The following is a 17,164-nucleotide window of genomic DNA, read 5'->3' on the forward strand; positions in this document are numbered from 1 at the left end:
GGAAGGGCTCTGGCAGACAAAGAAGTACTTATCATGTAATTCCAGCAGCTACTCACAAGAGAAACCCATTGTAAGTTGCTAAGGCAAGACCATTTCGTACTATTTATAGAAAAACAGGTAGCACACAGAACCCTTTCTAAGGCTGAGCTGTGGGCTCCAGAACAAATTAAATGATGTTTCCCACAGCTGAGGTCAGGTGGTCTACTGTGAATATGCCAGGCATGCCCTTGTCCCAGCTCCCCTTGAGCTGTTTTGCTGAACACCTGGAGAAAGTGAGAAGGTACTTTTTTTTTCCCCACTGTTGGAAAATAATAGCTCTAGACTTTTGATAGACCTACTGTTGCAGAGGCGACTAGTACAAACATTCCAGCTGGCATTTATTAGTGACATAGATCTCACAAACTCAAGTGGAGTCTTCATACATAATACAAACATATCTCTTTGTATATGTATACACACGATGCCAAGTCTCCTCCAGGACTGAAGATCAGTTAGTTCTGTGTAGAGACGCTAACTCTTCATTACCTTTGCCTCCCATTTTCAGGCACTTTCAGGATAATACAAATGTTGATAGACACAAAGTCTTTCAGACTTGGTTTGAGAAAATCTGCAAAACTTAGGAAAAAAGGTTGCTTTATTGAAAAAAATATTGTGCTTAATGCTTTGTCATTTCAAATTCTGTTTTAACTTTATCAGTTAAAGTACTACAAGATAATGAACATTCTTTAAAAAAATACAGAAAATCATAGTAGCAAAATAGTAGCTTTACCCAAGAATAATGCACAGCAGGCCCAAGTGTAGAAACCAGACATTTGAAAACACTTCTTTCACATACAGTGCTGTACTGTACATGGAACACAATAAACATGCTGACATCTGAGGGTTACTCATCACTTCAGCCAACCCACGCGAAGACTTTCAAAAGAAAGTCAGTGTTCAGTGTTTCAAAACAGTAATAAAGCTGTAACTAAACCACAACTGGTTGTTCACTAAGGGATCATGTATCCCAGCTCCAGAATAATGGAATACTTTTAAGTCCACTCATGTCAATAACTGGTAAAACCACAATAGTAAACTGAGAATTGAAAGTATGTCTGGCTATGATTCACTGCTCATCAGATGAGTTCTTTCTTCATTAGTACCAGGAGGATTTTGCAGGCTGGAACTGGAACTGTTTGCACAAGCAAAAAAACAGAAGCAAAGAAACAAGTTTAATATTCTCTAAATACTTCAGTGCAATATCAACATTATAGCAAAAAGCCACACATTACATGGAAAGAGCTATGTGGATCACTGGATTTGGCTCCCTACCATTGCAGAGAAGTACGTACTATCGCTTTCACACCTGTCACTTCACAGAATCACAGAATGGTTTGCGTTGGAAGGGGATGTTTAAAGGTCAACTAGTCCTAACGAGCAGGTACATCATCAACTAGATCAGGTTGCTCAGAGCCCTGTCCAACCTGACCTTGAACATTTCCAGGAATGGGGCATCCACAACTCTGGGCAACCTGTGCCAGTGCCTCACCACCCTCATTGTAAAGATTTTTTTTACTCACATCCAGCCTGAATCTCCCCTCTTTTAGATTAAAACCATTACCCATTGTCCTGTCACAAAAGGCTCTGCTGAAAAGCCCGTCCCCATCTTTCCTGTAAGCCCCCTTTAAGTATTGGAAAGCTGCTACAAATTACCCCTTATAGCAGCTGGGCAATCTAAACTCTAGGCCGGACAATCCAAACTCTCTCAGCCTGTCTTCATACGGGAGGTACTCCAGCCCTCTGATCATCCTCGTGGCCCTCCTCTGGACTTGCTCCAACACCTCCATCTGTAAATTTTTTGAGGGCGCACTCAATCCTACAGTCTATGTCATTGGTGAAGATGTTAAACAGCACTGGTCCCAACATGGACCCCTGTGGGACACTACCCATCACTGACCTCCATCCAGACATTGAGCCATTGGCCACTACTCCCTGAGTGCAACTATCCAGTCAATTCCAGCTCACAGACACCCTCGTGGAGGAACCATCAGTAAGGTTTGCTTGTTAATGCCACAGTCCTGTTGCTTGTACAGAACAAGCATTGCCTAGTTTAGGTCTCTGTTTAAGTCAGCATGAATTTAGGAAAGCATAGAGACAAAGTATTTAAGTGATATTTTTACTGCTTGTCTTGTTATTCATTATCAGGTTGGTAGTGAGGAAAAAATGGAAGCACACCTTTCAAAGGTTTGCTTTATTTGGCTGCAAGTAAAATGAAGAATAAATATCTCAGCATACCTTCTCTTTGTTGCCTCAGCGATATAGAATATTCCAGTTGCAAGACCCTTTGAGGAAACAGTCAGTTATAATTGTAATAATAACAACAACCTTATGCAATAGCCCATAATTGCAACAGATACAAAAAAAGCAAAAAATGCGTAATTACTTACACTTAACAGTGCCCATCCTCCTTGGATGGCTGAGGCCCATTCAAAACCCAGCTTTTCATTTAGAAATCCTCCCAGAGTGGGACCTGCAAATGCCCTACAGCAAATCAAAATGACGTATTGGCATCCCAAACAGAAAAGATAACATACTGCATTCTCAGAGAACTTCTTTATTGCATTTTGTGGCCTCCCTCCATTGATTCTCTCTCCTCTGTCAACAAAGAGATTGTCTTCCACAGACCTAACTTTCCTATAATCCACAGTAACTATTAATACTCTGTTTGCTATGTCTCCAATAGACCTGTCTAGTTACCTTTTCACCTGGAAATAAGATCCACATCAGAAAGCTGAATGCACTCTTTCCTGTATCTAGACTGGTTTAGAGATCCCATTAAGGACTATGTGCTACCAGGCATCTAACCAATCAATTTTATCATAAAAGAACTTTAAACTCTCATCCCTCAAACTGATGGATATAGGCAGGTAGGGAGGCATATTGTGACAGATGCAGTTACTGCAAGGTTGAGCTGTGTGCAACTGTCCTGCACCTTCGTGCCTAAGAATGTCATGAAAGGTTACACAGCTGCTGTCACTTTATGAAAGGCCTAATGATATGGTCTCTTGCTACAGAAAGGGACAAAACTGTGTAAAACTAGGGAGACTTCCTGGTACCAAGTCATGTAATAAAACCAGGTTTGATAACAGCATAAAACTGGGGTTTGGTGAATTTATTCTACCTATATCTGTACTGTACTCTATGCCAAATAAACAGGACAGCTAGAACTTCAGTTAGCCTGGTAAAAAATGGTGAGAATTTACCTGCAGCCACAAAGACAGGTAAACAGGACAGGTAAAAAAATCCTGGGCGTGGCTATCAAAGGGGAGAATCTTCCCACTGAGTGACAGCTCGAAGGGTCACTCAGCCAGTAGTGCCTTTCACTCATTTCTGTAACAGCCACTGAGTAATAAACAGAGACACACTCTGCTAAGCTACACAAACACAGACCTTAAATAATGGCTGTGGCTGAAAGAGAAGATTCTACCCTAAGCTATTCCAGACAAAAGGAGGAAACATGGAAAACGAAAAAGGGAGAATGGAATTAGTCAGGAGCAGATACTTTCTAGGTCAGTCCATGTGCACGGACTTAGCTTTGTAAAAAATTAGGGTCCACCCCTCTTTGTATTATTAAACATTAAATATTTCAGTGACAAGCAAAATGACCACACAGAAGCACAAGTTAACATCCACTTAATCACTGCAGGTTTCTGATATGAACAACAATACATTTCAAAGGAAGACAAGTTCAGAGTCCATTCCTTTTATTGCATAAAAAGCTTTGTTTTAACATGCCCACCAGGCACCTGTTTAGCAGGAACCTTTTGAATCAAGGTCAACACAATGACTGCAGTGCAAGACTTCTGGTGGTAATGCAGCAGGCTCTTGTGTGGCAATAGTGAAGAATAAGCAAATGCTCACAGCTTACAAAAAAGGTGACGGTATACTTACCCAAGGGACCACATGGCGTTGAAGAGCCCAGACACCAGTCCCAGCAAACTCAGACCTTCTTCAAATCCATTATCACTGCAGAAAGACAGACCAGTTACAGCAATAAAATACATTATTGTGTCTCAGTCTATAGCCTTCCCCTATAGATTTTTCCCTCCTTTTTATTTACATACAATATAAATAGTTAACAAGCAAAAGTGTACAGTGGAATCATGCCTGTTTACCCAGAACCTTCTTCTTTGCTGCCTCTCTGGAGTACTGCGTGCTGCTCCTCATCTCTGATGTCTGCCAAGTAAGATTCCTAACATCACACCACCACTTATTCCCTGTGTTTCATGTGGCAAATGAAGAACAGTGACAGGTAGCTTTTACAAAGGAAAGACCTTGTTCCAAGAGAAACATAGTAGTAAAGAGTAAATCAAGACCCTTCTACAGGTCATTACTGCCAAGCCACATCACAGACCTTGTACTTTGGCCAAGTATGGTTCTGTTAGGTGCAGCTGTTAAAGCCAATGTAGTCTGAAAATCCAGTGAAAACTGCTTGCTATTAATTGTCCTCAGAAGCTGAAATAATTCCTACGTATATGAAACCACGCACAGGTCACATCATGCTATGAGATCCAAAGCCTGATGGACTTCAATGTGTTCACAGTACTGAGGTACACATTTACAAATTTAAATTTGGATCATCTGGAGTATAATGATTGGGGTGTTCAGTCAGAAAATGTTAAGACAAAAGAGTAGTGGAAGCATTTAAGTATTATTCACTGCCTTTGTCTCAAAATGGAGGAAAAATGCCACACCAAAACACTACTTCATATTCACCCCAGAAAACTAGTTGCAGTTTCCTACTGTCAGTAACATGAAAGATGTGTTGGATGGAGTTACTTACTATGCACACTGCAGTATCTCTGGAAAAACTGGGATAGCACTCATGCCAAGGGAAAACCCAACCAAAACCAGCACTAGCACAAACATCCACAGCTGACTGAAAAAGAGACATTTAAAAGAAGTTAGCTGCTGAAGAAAGGACCCCATCTGTCTGAAGGCTTACATCAGCTCTCCATGACTGACCAAAAAATAGTTTCCCTGAAGACAAAAAGAACGCTAATTGAACACTAAGACTTGAAAAATACAGTTTTATGCTTAAAAAAGACTGTAAAAGAATTTTAATATCTTGTGCTCAAATGAAGTATTTCCTTATCGAATGCAGCTCATTTTAAGAGGAGCACACAGAGAAGAGGTAGACAGATGAGCTTAACTCATCAATCATATATCCAAGTGCCAGGCTTAGCCTGTTGCACAGACTAAGTGAAGAATTTGAAGCTAAAGTTTTATAGCCTAATACATTATAACCAAATAGACATAGCTAAACAAAAGAACCTCAAAGATTTTACTGATTTTCTCACCAGCTCAATGTATTATCTCACCAATTTCAAGTGTGTGACCTTTTTAAAAATTAGGAATCTAGGAGGAAGGAGTTGACTAATTCTGCACATTTGCAAGCCTATCAGCATCTTTAACAGAGTATATAACCAAGGACAAAAGGACTGTACAGTTGCTTTGTAAATGTAGCAGAATGTTTTGCTGTGAATTAACTTGAGAGATACAGTAATTCAGTGTTCAAGTGCAACAGACACTGTCTCTACTTAGCTAGCTGAAAACTGGTGTTTTCCCTCAGTAAGCTATATACAGAGAGAACAAAAACTACTGCTGCAGAACCATGCAAATAAACCCCCTAGTTAAGAAACACTAATGAAAGAGAGAAAACTGAAAAATAAGACAGAAAATATAACTTTGTTTTGCTGCAGTGGAAATGCATAGAATTGGAAGGCAAAAAAAATAAGCAGCAGCATTCTTCCCACCATACACATGAGCAAATAGTAACAGTAAAAGCAAAGAAAAAGTATCTGTTTTATGAAGCTGTAAAATCTCCATTTTCAGGTGCTTTCTCTGCTTTATATTGGTAGTTTCATGTTAGTAGTTAAACAAAAACCCTGTTTCATGATCAGAGGTACTAATTATAGACTGTAGACATTCATGACTATGGTTACGACATCTATCACAAAAACATCACAAAAGGGGATAGGCTGAAGAAGTGGCAGTTCCATACCTTTCAATGTGTAGTACAGGAGCAGGTCCTAACATGAAAAAACACAGGGCTGTCATTAAGCCTCCAGATACCAGCAACCACTTCCTGAGGTACTGTGAAAGAAAGAGGTATGTATTTTAAAGATGTGAATTTGTAATGTAACTATTTTGTTTCTCCTAATACCCTTCTTCTAAATCCCCATCTCCTGAAAGTACGGATCCTGCAGAGACCATTACACACAAACTGGGAATTCACAGTTTCTCTGCCAGTTCTGAATACCACCAAGAAACAAAGAATTCATGTTTCCTCATCAATGTTGACACTGGCAGCAGCTGCCTAACACCAAGATTTCTTCAGGATGCTGAGTAACGGTGCTGCTCTGTTAGCAAAGTATTTTAGGCCTTACTCTTCCTTAGTATAAGAAATATCATGCAGCACTGCATGTAATTCTCATATACAAAGGCCATTATTGAAACAATAAGTGCCAGAAAACTGATGCTATCCTTCATGCACAGCATTCAAATTGTAGGTTTCCTTGAATACTGAGCAGTAGCTGTCAACCAGGCATTTCAAGGTATAAAGTGTCCTTCTATGGTGCAGTTAAGAACTAGAAAACCATAGCCAGTTGGTGTGCTGATCTAATTAGGATATTACACTTTTTAAGAGGTAAAGTCACTACAGCTAAGCAAAACATCTTTACTCCTCTTCTCTAAAGCTGATAAAATTAGATCTGGTCAAAAGCATGGATAAGTGGGATATAATCTCCTACTCTCCATTTCACACTGGCTGGAAATAGATTATGCTTAGTCCACTGGAAAAGCTCAACACATTTCAACTACAGAATTATTGTCCAACATTTTTTACTATTTTATATGTTCTTGTATTATGCGGACCTTGCAAAAGAGACATTCAAGTGAGCAGTATTCAGTGCTCATGCAAGGTCCTAAGACATCCCTTTATAGGATGAGGTGCTCATCCGTTGCTCCAAAATGGGAAATGATCCAGTTTTAACTAAATGCACAGAATGCTTTACTACCCCTCCACAAACAGCAGGGTAGAGTACTCACTGGCAGTTTGTCACTTAGAAGTCCGAGGAGGGGAGAAGACAGGGAGTACGAGAGTGCCAAACCTAGGAACACCAAGCCTACATAACCAGCTGGGAGTTTGAACTATGAAAAGGAAGACAAATAAAACAAACCCCAAAACATCAAACCATATATGCTACATTCCTTAAAAGACAATCTAAGAATTATATTTTTTAGGTCAAAATACTGAAATGCATGATTGTAAGTATTTTACTGACACTGCACAGAGGTTTTTCAAGCAATTGAAGTCACCAGCAGAAGTCATTTCCTTCCACTTCTAACCACGGAGTGAAAAATACCTGACACACATAAAGCCTAAATAAACTCAGGAGGAAACACTATGCTATGTCCCTACACCAGCACATTGGATTCTATCATTATCTGGCACGTTTGAAACAGACACTTCAGACAGTGAAATTTAGATGGATTTAGTCTTTACCCCTACAATCTTCAGTTTTATTTCCACTTAGAAAAGCATAATTGTAATCATCTAACACTGATCAGTGCATCTTAAAAGCAAGCAGTGCTATAAGACACTACTGTGGCTTTTCAATCAAAGGAGGATTTTTATTAGAATAAGTAACAGGTTTTTTGCACACACCCTGAGGTCTACATTTTCCTAATGCAGAACCACATTTCTGTATTGAGACAAAACGTGTAATGAAACAAAAGCATACTAATCTCTCAAATGAGTTCTTTAACTACCAGTTAGAAGGTATTGGAAGGTGTTTCATGTGGCATGGACTACATAAATATTCTCTATTTCCTTGCCATGTGCAAGCACATAATAATAACTCTAATTTAGTGGTTAGAACACCTGCCAAGAAGGCTACAGCCCTTTCACAGCAAGTGTCTGTTAGCACAGAGCATAGGGAAAGCAGAAGAGCCACACAATTGCACAATATTCTACAGTGGCAAAATTACAGATCTGTCTTGGGTGATGGAAGACGTACATTCGCATATCCACTGATGGAAGAGGCTAGCACCAAGTCTCCTCCACCCTGGATGAGTGCTCTAAGTGCTGGACTAGACAGACAAAAAGAAGGATCACAACCACTTGTGAAATGCTATATCCTAGAAAAACAAATAACAAATAAACCACTCAAAAAGCATTGGCTAGTTTCACACAGGAACAGAATCTTAAACAGTTTACTTCAAATTCAGTATCTCGAACACCATTGGGAAAATAAATAAATAAAATCAAGTAGGAAACGAGTAAATAAATAGTCAAATAAATTAAAAATAAAATGACATTTGCCTTTTTAATAAGTGAGTGAAGAAGTCAGCTGGCAGGCTACATAGTTGCAATCAATTTAATTTTAGCACACCTGCCAGACAAGGCAGAGCTGTGACATCACGTCCCCAAAGGAAAATGTCCATACCAAGGGACAGAACACTGTCAGCAACTGTTGCAGTTTTACAGAATCTGATTTCAGAAAAGAGGAAAAAAGTCCCTCATTTGCAAAACCAGCTGCTATTCCCCGTTCGGAGAAGGTTCTCTGCATCGAAAGCCAATTAAGTGGGAAAAGCACATTTTTGAAGGCCTTACATTCCCTCATTCTCACAGTTACCAAGACCCAGTGGCAACAGATGGTGTCAATGGAATTGAGATTAGTCAGTACTGTGGAAATCATGTTATTTGGAAATCATATTCTTAACAGTTAATTAAAGAAGTGTAATTGGATATGGCTTAAATATGGTTTAAATATCCTAAACAAAATTATAACCAGTTATTTACTATTTAGCAAGACTCCCCTGCATATTAACAGGACTTACCTTCTTTAGGATAAATAGAGACATTGTGGGATCCAAAAAGCCCAAGCATGCACTTAGAGAAAATATAGTAAGACAGAGTAGTAAGACTTTTGGCAGAAGAATGAGCTTCCAAAAGGAGTCCTTGCTAGGGACTGAATCTGTTTCAATAGAAATAGGAAATTGTATTATTTTAAGCAGCGTAAGCTTATGATTTATCTTCTTGCTTTAGAAAATAAATCAGTATTTCTCTTTTATATTGTTTATTACCTAATAAATAAAAGTCAAGAGTAGACTATTATGCATTATACTATTTTTATATTGAAACCCCAAATTTGATAAATAAGTACAGTTTAGATTCCAACACTGCAAATCCCCAAAGAACAAAAAGCATGTACTATTTCAACTATGTGAAAATACAATTACTTCTCCGCTAGTCCTTACACAATGAAAACTTCATGGATACGTCTCAACACAACCTGCACACATGCATGAACCATTCATGTCCAATCAGAAACATGCTTTGAAAGGAAAATAAAAAGATTGCCATTTATCAGTTGAAATCTGTCTAGTCATTTGGGTCTTTTACATGTTCAATTTGTGCTACAGACAGGAAGGTTCTTTCAGATGTCATGGTTAGATGTCATTTCTAAGTCAGGCTCCCTTCCTGATGCGGTTGGTGCTTTAATAGTTGAATGTGGTCTCAAAGTATAGATAGAACTAAAAGTTCATTCATTAGCATCCACCACCTCAGAGCTAACATTTATTTAACATAGTTCCAAACTGGCTAGTAATATCATATGATTGATATGATATATCATACCATATTTAGGATATAATTTGTATGACCTCCAGCACTTCAGTTAAACCCCTCATGTATTAACTTTAACATTCTTTCATGTTACTGAGATCCTGCATCAGTGAGTACAAATAAACCCCTTTTGATCTTCCAGTAATTCTGTTTTTCCCCCACTTTTAACCACTCAAACATGTTGAGCTCTCAGTTTAGGCAAAACCTATCTCCAGCTTTTCTTCAACTATCTGCAATGACCAGCTGATACTAAGCAGACAGAACTGATCCTTTACAAGCTCTGAAGTTAAGAAGACGAAAAAAAAACAAAAGTATATCCCAGTTCACTTCCACACAGATTCCTTAGTGTTTGCAGGGATGGGCATGAGGTCTCAGATTCACTCCAGGCCACCTGCACACATTAATTTAGCTTAGCATTAAAACATGGGTCTGATCAAGATCACAAGTTAATTCAGCTGGAGCTTTGCCCTCTGAGTTGGATCAGACTTCAGAAGTGATTTTTTTTAAAGGACTGTTAAGAACATGAGAAATTACAGTGAGTGAAGGAGGTAGGAAGAAGGATGCTTACCGTATTTTGATAATACGCACATATTCACAGGCACCAAGACCAACACTACGCATCCCACCGTAATGAAAGGGACTTCATAACCAAATGATTGATACAAAAAGCCACCTAAAGGTGGGCCCAGTACCAGTCCAAGTCCTGTAAAAATTTCAAGGCTGCCCTAAAGGATGAAAAAGACAGCAAGAAAAATCTGTATGCTGAGAAACTGAGGCAACAATGAAAAGCAAGCCATTTTTTCTGAGGAGCAGCACAACATAATCAGGCTAGAGAAAGGAAAAAAACACTGCATGACCAAGGAGGATAACAGCTAATACTGACCTTCACAAAGTGAGGTAGACAACACTGTGCCCCAACAAAGCCAGTCCCTCTTTGCCTCACTACAGGGAACCACCTGTACTGCAGCATTACCCACCCTGCTGCCACCTAACAGATCCCAGTCCTGAGGCAAGAAAAATGCTCTAGTGACGGAAAGCATCTGTAGGACAACTCAGGCTGAAGTGATCATCTCTCCAACCTGCTGTTACACTCCAGCCTGATGGGGATGACCCAAACAAGCCTATCTGGATGGGTCATTATCTCATGGAATAATGAGATACACAAGGGTACATGTGGCAAGTTAAAGCTTTATTTCCATAACCAACTGTTTGGATTCACTGACTAGGAGTAAGAAATAACAGTGAAATTGCAATAGGATAACTCAGGTTATTTTGGCCATAATTTAATAATCTGGCATCTTTTATAAGATACTGAGTTTTAAAAGTCCAATAATACAGTTACGCTTAAATCTTGTGCTACACCATCATAGTCACCACTGTAAGCATCTGCCTCAACATTTGATTAATGAATGCTTAAACCACCAGTAAGAGCTGGTGGTAGAAACTGCTTACAATTAAAGTTTTGCTAACTTCTGGGACCCAGAAACATACTATATCCTGAACCCAGGACAGTGAACAACAGAAATAAAAGCATTATCTGGATGCAGTTATGTTAACTCATGGGCACTACATGTGTTGAAGTTTACCAAAATGTCTCAAAATCAAGAAATTTTAGACTTGCTTAAATCAGTAAAATTAAAGATGAGGATTAATCCCTATACTTTGGTTCTTTAAACCACGACATTCACCAACCATAAAAAATACTTAGGGAGACAGCAGTTCAAAACAGGCTGCACATCATTTAGCCCTTTTATGTTAATGAATTATTGGGATGCAGGGGAACTGAGGCATCGCATTATTACAGAACAGGGAAAGGTAAACCTGATACTGTAAGAAAAGTGGTATTGTTTATGTTCTGTAGATCATACCTCCTACAACAGAGTGATCATGTTGACAGATGCTGAACTTCCCACTTCAGGACTGACATACCTACATTTAGTAACTTCCCCATACATTCCCTAGGGTACCCAATGGGTAAAAGATGGGCTGAAAACTGGTACCAAAAGGATAAGGAGAGGAAAAGTGCTTTTTAGTATCTAGCACTATCAAGAAAGGCAATGGAAAGCAAGGCTAAAACACGCTCATCCATTCCTTTAGGTTTTATGATTTTACCCTAGCATGCACTTCGCTTAATCTAATCTACCAACTAAGAAAATTGGGTCTGTCAGCCTGGAGAAGGCTGCATGAACACCTCATAGCAGCCTTTCAGTATCTGAAGGGGGCTAACTAGGATACCGGAGAGGGACTCCTCATCAGGGAGTGTAGCAACAGAACAAAGGGTAATGGGTTTAAACTTAAACAGGGGAAGTTTAGGTTAGATATAAGGAAGAAATTCTTTACTGTGAAAGCGGGGAGGCACTGGAACAGGTTGCCCAAAGAAGATGTGGATGCCCCATCCTGGATTTTCAATTAAAAACGAACATTATGTTATGGTTTCAAATATGCCTGCACATAAGACAGCAGATTTTCTCCTCCTGGTTTTAGGCTTCCTACTGGCAATTTATCATATTGTGGGTACTTGGCTCTAGCACTGTTTTTTGCACTTACCAAGACAGTAGCTATATTATTGGGAAATGCCTTTGCAAGGATTGAAAACGATGCTGTCATTGCTGCTGCAAAACCTACTGCATCCATTGCTCTTACTAAAAAGCACAAACCAATGAACATTGGTCCACTTGGCACCTTGTCCAGCATTCTGAAAAAAAGAAAAAATCCCAAAACAATAAATGTAGATCTCTCAGTATGCAACAAGCTATCTCCTAAAGGCCCTGGAGCATCATTTTTTACTCATTAAAGGACACATCTATTGCCACATCTTTTCGAATCACATCAGTGAAGTATCTCAAACTCTACCAAACTATTTCTGGCAACTTTGTCCTTCCCCCTTTCTTTGGTGGTGAAAATACCACAAAAAAAACTAACCTGTGAAAAACTCAAATGCCATCTTCTGCTGTATGTCACAGCTTTTCCAAGCAACTGTGCAAGGAGTCTGAAGCAATGACGTTCAACTACCTAAAAAGAGCTTCCTCATTGTTAATAAAACTTTCATTTTGCTAAAATGAGTGGCTTAGCCTCTCTGCCTGCCAGGTAAAGCTTCTCATTTGCACTCAATATTTTTAAGAAAAGAGTAATTACAACATTATGCATAAGTAGTTCCTTTATTGCTGCACTTTGACAGACTTCTTACTGTTTATGAACTATATTAGTAACTTAAACACATAGAACCTTCCTTCTTTTCTTTCAAATTAGTAAACAGGCTTTGAAACCTACTGAAATTTTGCTTGATAAGGGGTAGGGAAAAAGTAAAGATCAAAAAGTCAGGTGACCTAATCAACACCCAAAAGATGCACAAGAGTTTCCAGTTTTGTTTTGTGTCCATCTTTTCATACGGATGAGAATTATTAGAAGACAAACACAACCAAAACAACCAACAAAAATTACTCACCCAAACAGAATGGTCACACATCCCGAGACAAACATCCCTGCCAAAAACATGAATTTTGCTCCAATATGCGTAATCTGTAAATTAAATGCCATTTTTACATGTTATTATTTCAAGCCTAGATCAACATTCTTTCAAAGTAAGTTACTGTTAAGAAATCAAAACATTATCGGCACTTTATAGCATGTGCAACTAAAAGATCTAGAGATACAGCTCCTGCCACTGTGTCTTCATGAAATACTGAACATAAAAACACTCTGAAGGGTTAAGTGACTTAACCCAGTTTTCAGAATAGTGAGACAATGGTGAAGTTAACTGTTTCACAGCTCAGTGATGCAGCTTCTGCAGAGCAGCAGGTTACAGCAGCATTACTCATTGTAAATAAAGTAATAAATCCCCTCTCCAGCACCATCTGTAATGCCAAGTTAGCAATACCTTTCATGTATATAGCTTAGGAGAGTCAATGGAAGCCAATTTCAAAGCAAATTTATCATAATCTTTAATAGCATAAAGCTTTGACTGAGGAAGGCCAGTAGCTTCAGGCTTTCCCATTCATTACCATGGAAAGGACCTCACACCTTCCTTCATTTCAGACTCCATTGCCAGAGTGAAGGGTAACAAAAGGCATGCTACAAAGCTAACTCAATCCCAAAACAAAGTATATCTGAGCTTCTAATTCCCTGCTGCAACTTCCCCTAAGGACAGTAGGTATTTCAGACTCTTCTTGTTCAGGCCTGGACAAAGTCCCTGTGTTTCAGCCATTATTACTAAAGCCCGTATTTTGCCAAGTTTCACTGAAACCCTCAGGGTTTCTGATTGCTGGACCGTCCACCTCTATTGCTGCTCATTTCACCTGTCTGCAATAAGGATGGCATGCTAGCTCTCTCTCCCCTGCAAAGAACTTGGTGAGAGTTGTGCCATAGTTGAATGCCATTAGAGGCACAGAGGCTGGACTTACCAATGGCACCTGTGTGACACTTTGATAAGCCACCTAATCATCAAAGAAAAACATTCACCATTGGCTTAGCAAAGAAAGAGAAGACTCTGACAGCACAGCAGCCACAACTTAGGGTATGATCCTAGCCAAAAATGCACAGAAAGCAGTGCTCCAGCATATAAACAAACAAGCTGTTACATAATTTATTTGTAAGTTCTTCATCATCAGAAATATTCTGAATCTGTGGGAAAACTAAAGTTGCAAGAACTGGAGACATTTAGCTCATATGGCTGTATAATGGAGCGGAAAGGAAAACTCAAGCAGCAGAGTCATAATAGGAGGAAATGTTAAGAAAAAGACAACATACCAAAAGAAAAAGAAGAAAACCAAACTAAACCCAAAACCCAACAATATAATAATAGAAAAGGAGAACTGATCAGCAGATTACTCTGAAGCAAACAGAACAGAGCAGAGAAACAGAAGTGCTACATGTCTCTGTTAAGCAGAGAAACAGAAGTGCTACCTGTCCACCATCCCATGTCTCTCTATTTTTGAGAACTGTAGAAGAGTAATTTTTAAGCTGACAAGACTTAGCCCAGATTCAGACTGACTGGCCAGGCTCCAGTCACTGCAGGCATAAGCCTGCAGGACTGCTACTGAAGAGACAACTCTTTTCTCAGCCTTAGAGGAGTGTCTTCATGTACCAACCTGTGCCATCACAGAAATAAGTTACAGCCTCAATTATACTTACATAATTTCCTAAGATTAAAGAAGACAAGAAATTGACCAAAGCAAAACATCCAAAAATCAGGCCAACAATGGTGTTACTGGCACCTTTTTTTTCTGCCTGGAAAAAAAGATCACAACGGTGTAAAGATGGAGGCAAGCTCTTGAGGTGAGTAACACTGATGCCTTGTACATTCAATTTTTTTTTAATTCTCTGTTAGTGCAGTTACAAAGTAATTTCCTTTCTCAAAAGCAGCAGGAACTCACAACCTAATAACACAACAATTTAAAGACATCTTGCACTTCTATTTAAGCTACATGTAATCAAGGGAAAAGCAATACTCTTTCCTGAAAGAAGTGGAACACTGTGCTGTTTGCTGAACTACTGAACAGGTAACCAGATATTTTACAGGTGGCTTCAGCTGGTGCAAGGGAGCTAGCTTCAAAGCCTTGATCCCTCGCATGGCGAGAGGGCAGTGAACAGAGGTCCCTGTTATCTTCTCTGTACCATGCCTATCCGTAAGAAGCACCAGGCAAATTTTTACTTATCCAACTGGCAAAATACACTTACTTGGATACAAACAGTATATAGGAGGATTTGAAGCAAAAATAAACTTATTATTTCTTTGTTAACCCTTGGGAACAACTTGATCATGACAGAAATGGCCTTCTGCTGTGAAGGCACTGTGACTATTTTTTTTCATCCTACATTTAAATATTGTATTCACTCAACGTAAGCAGAAATTATACCCCCTCCTGTCCCGCACCCCCCCAGCTGCTAGGTCAGGAATTTAACACAGTGAATAATGGCCCAGCATGAGTTAATAGAGAGGTAGCTATAAATAAAAGGTCACTGAGTCGCTAGAGCACTGAAATACAAGTCAGGGCACGGGCAGAGTTTTAATCTTAGCTCTACCATCAAACTGCTATCCAGCACTGGGCAAAAAACTGTTTCACTTATCCAAGCATCCATTTCAAGTTCTATATCATATCATCAGTTTGCTGTCTCCTTTGCAGCCATAGGAAGGTGAAATTAGTTCATGGACAAGATCCAGGTCACTGTTACATACACTGAAATCTATTTTAGCCAGCATTAGGCCAGGTTACAAATTCCCACAACTGAAAAGCCTAACCTGGACTCACAGACTGCCATCAAGGTCCCAAGGTGCTAAGGAACCTTTCAAAAGCCCCAGTATGCAGCAAAAATGCATAAAATGAAAATTATCTAAAGAGCAGCTGGCTAAATCATTTACCTCGGAAGGGAAGAAGGGTCCCAGGATTGAATAGCATATCATTGAGCTGAAGTTTATAGAAGCTGTCGCAGCCATTGTAAATAGCTGCTCCCTGGTAAGCCCTCTCGATTCCCCACCAAGTGCTCCTGGCATGCCATCCTCTACCAAGGAAAATGAAAACGGAAAGGTGTGTTACAAGCTGACAGAGAGAAACACAGTTTGCCAATCAAGTCTGAAAGCTAATATCCGAGCCGAAGCTCTGCCCCGCGGCCCGGGGTCGAGCCGTACCTACATGCTGCTCCCCGCACGCAGGAGAGCAGTCCCGGCTACACCGGAGGACCCTACCCCACGCGGTGACAGCGGTACTGCGGGGCTCAGCGGCACCCATCCCCTTCAGCAGCCCCTCTCCGCCCCACGCCCCACTCCCCACGCCCCACACCTGCGGCCTGCTCACTGTCCGCGCCCTCCGCCTCCCGGCTGCTCATGGGGAAGAAGCGCCGTGCCCGCAATGGCCGGCACGGAGCGGCACCTCCTTGCCGCCCCTTTTGGCAGGGAACAGGGACCGCGGCCAGCGCCAATCCCCGGCGCTCCGGCCGCAGCCACTGAGCATGCCCGGGCCGCCCCACGGACCGACAGCCCCTCCGGGAGCCGCCGGGGGAATGCCTTGGGGGGACTGAGGCGAGCGCGGGTTGCAGGCTCAGGAGGGGCGTGCACGCGGGGCGGTAGCATGCGATGGGCTCTAGGCGGTAGTGACCTGCTGACTCGCAGGTACACTGCGTGTCTGGTGAGGGGGATTCATGGTGGCTTCTTCCACAACGTAACAAGAACGTGGACCTGTGGCAGCAAGTCCAGAAGAGGCCAAGAAGATGGTAAGGGCTGGAGCAGCTCTCCTATGAAAACAGGCTGAGAGAACAGGGATTGTGCAGCCTGGAGAAGGCTCAGTGGAGACCTTAAGAGCAGCTTCCAGTGCCTAAAGGGGGCACTGGATTTCTTTAGAAATCCGGAGAGTATTTCTACACGGGCATGTTGGGCTAGAACAAGGGGAAAGGCTTTGAACTGAAACGGGAGATTTAGAGTAAGTTCTTTACTGTGAGGGTGGTGAGGCACTGTCACAGGTTGCCCAGAGAAGCTGTGGCTGCCCCATCCGTGGCAATGTT

General features: G+C 40.7%; 1 protein-coding gene across 2 annotated transcripts; it reads right to left on the bottom strand.

The window, feature by feature from the left end:
• Window positions 1–356: 356 nt before the first annotated feature.
• Window positions 357–16,633, bottom strand: SLC18B1 (solute carrier family 18 member B1). Of its 2 annotated transcripts, XM_062639574.1 has the most exons (14): window positions 16,447–16,633; window positions 16,029–16,168; window positions 14,801–14,896; window positions 13,116–13,189; window positions 12,218–12,365; window positions 10,239–10,395; window positions 8,884–9,020; window positions 7,090–7,191; window positions 6,044–6,135; window positions 4,823–4,918; window positions 3,931–4,005; window positions 2,427–2,520; window positions 2,275–2,321; window positions 357–1,171 (listed from the first exon to the last, which is right to left on the bottom strand). In XM_062639574.1, the coding sequence occupies exons 1-14, from the start codon at window positions 16,490–16,492 to the stop codon at window positions 1,099–1,101; spliced, it is 1,377 nt and encodes a 458-aa protein (XP_062495558.1). In that variant the 5' UTR covers window positions 16,493–16,633; the 3' UTR covers window positions 357–1,098. The 2 variants fall into 2 exon arrangements, with proteins under 2 accessions (XP_062495558.1, XP_062495559.1); XM_062639575.1 differs by lacking the exon at window positions 16,447–16,633 and having other exon boundaries at window positions 13,116–13,152; window positions 16,029–16,166.
• Window positions 16,634–17,164: the final 531 nt, after the last annotated feature.

This window comes from Pezoporus occidentalis, unplaced genomic scaffold, assembly GCF_034315485.1.
Source record: "Pezoporus occidentalis ecotype Australia unplaced genomic scaffold, CSIRO_AGI_Poc_V1 ctg61, whole genome shotgun sequence".
NCBI classification, from domain to species: domain Eukaryota; kingdom Metazoa; phylum Chordata; class Aves; order Psittaciformes; family Psittacidae; genus Pezoporus; species Pezoporus occidentalis.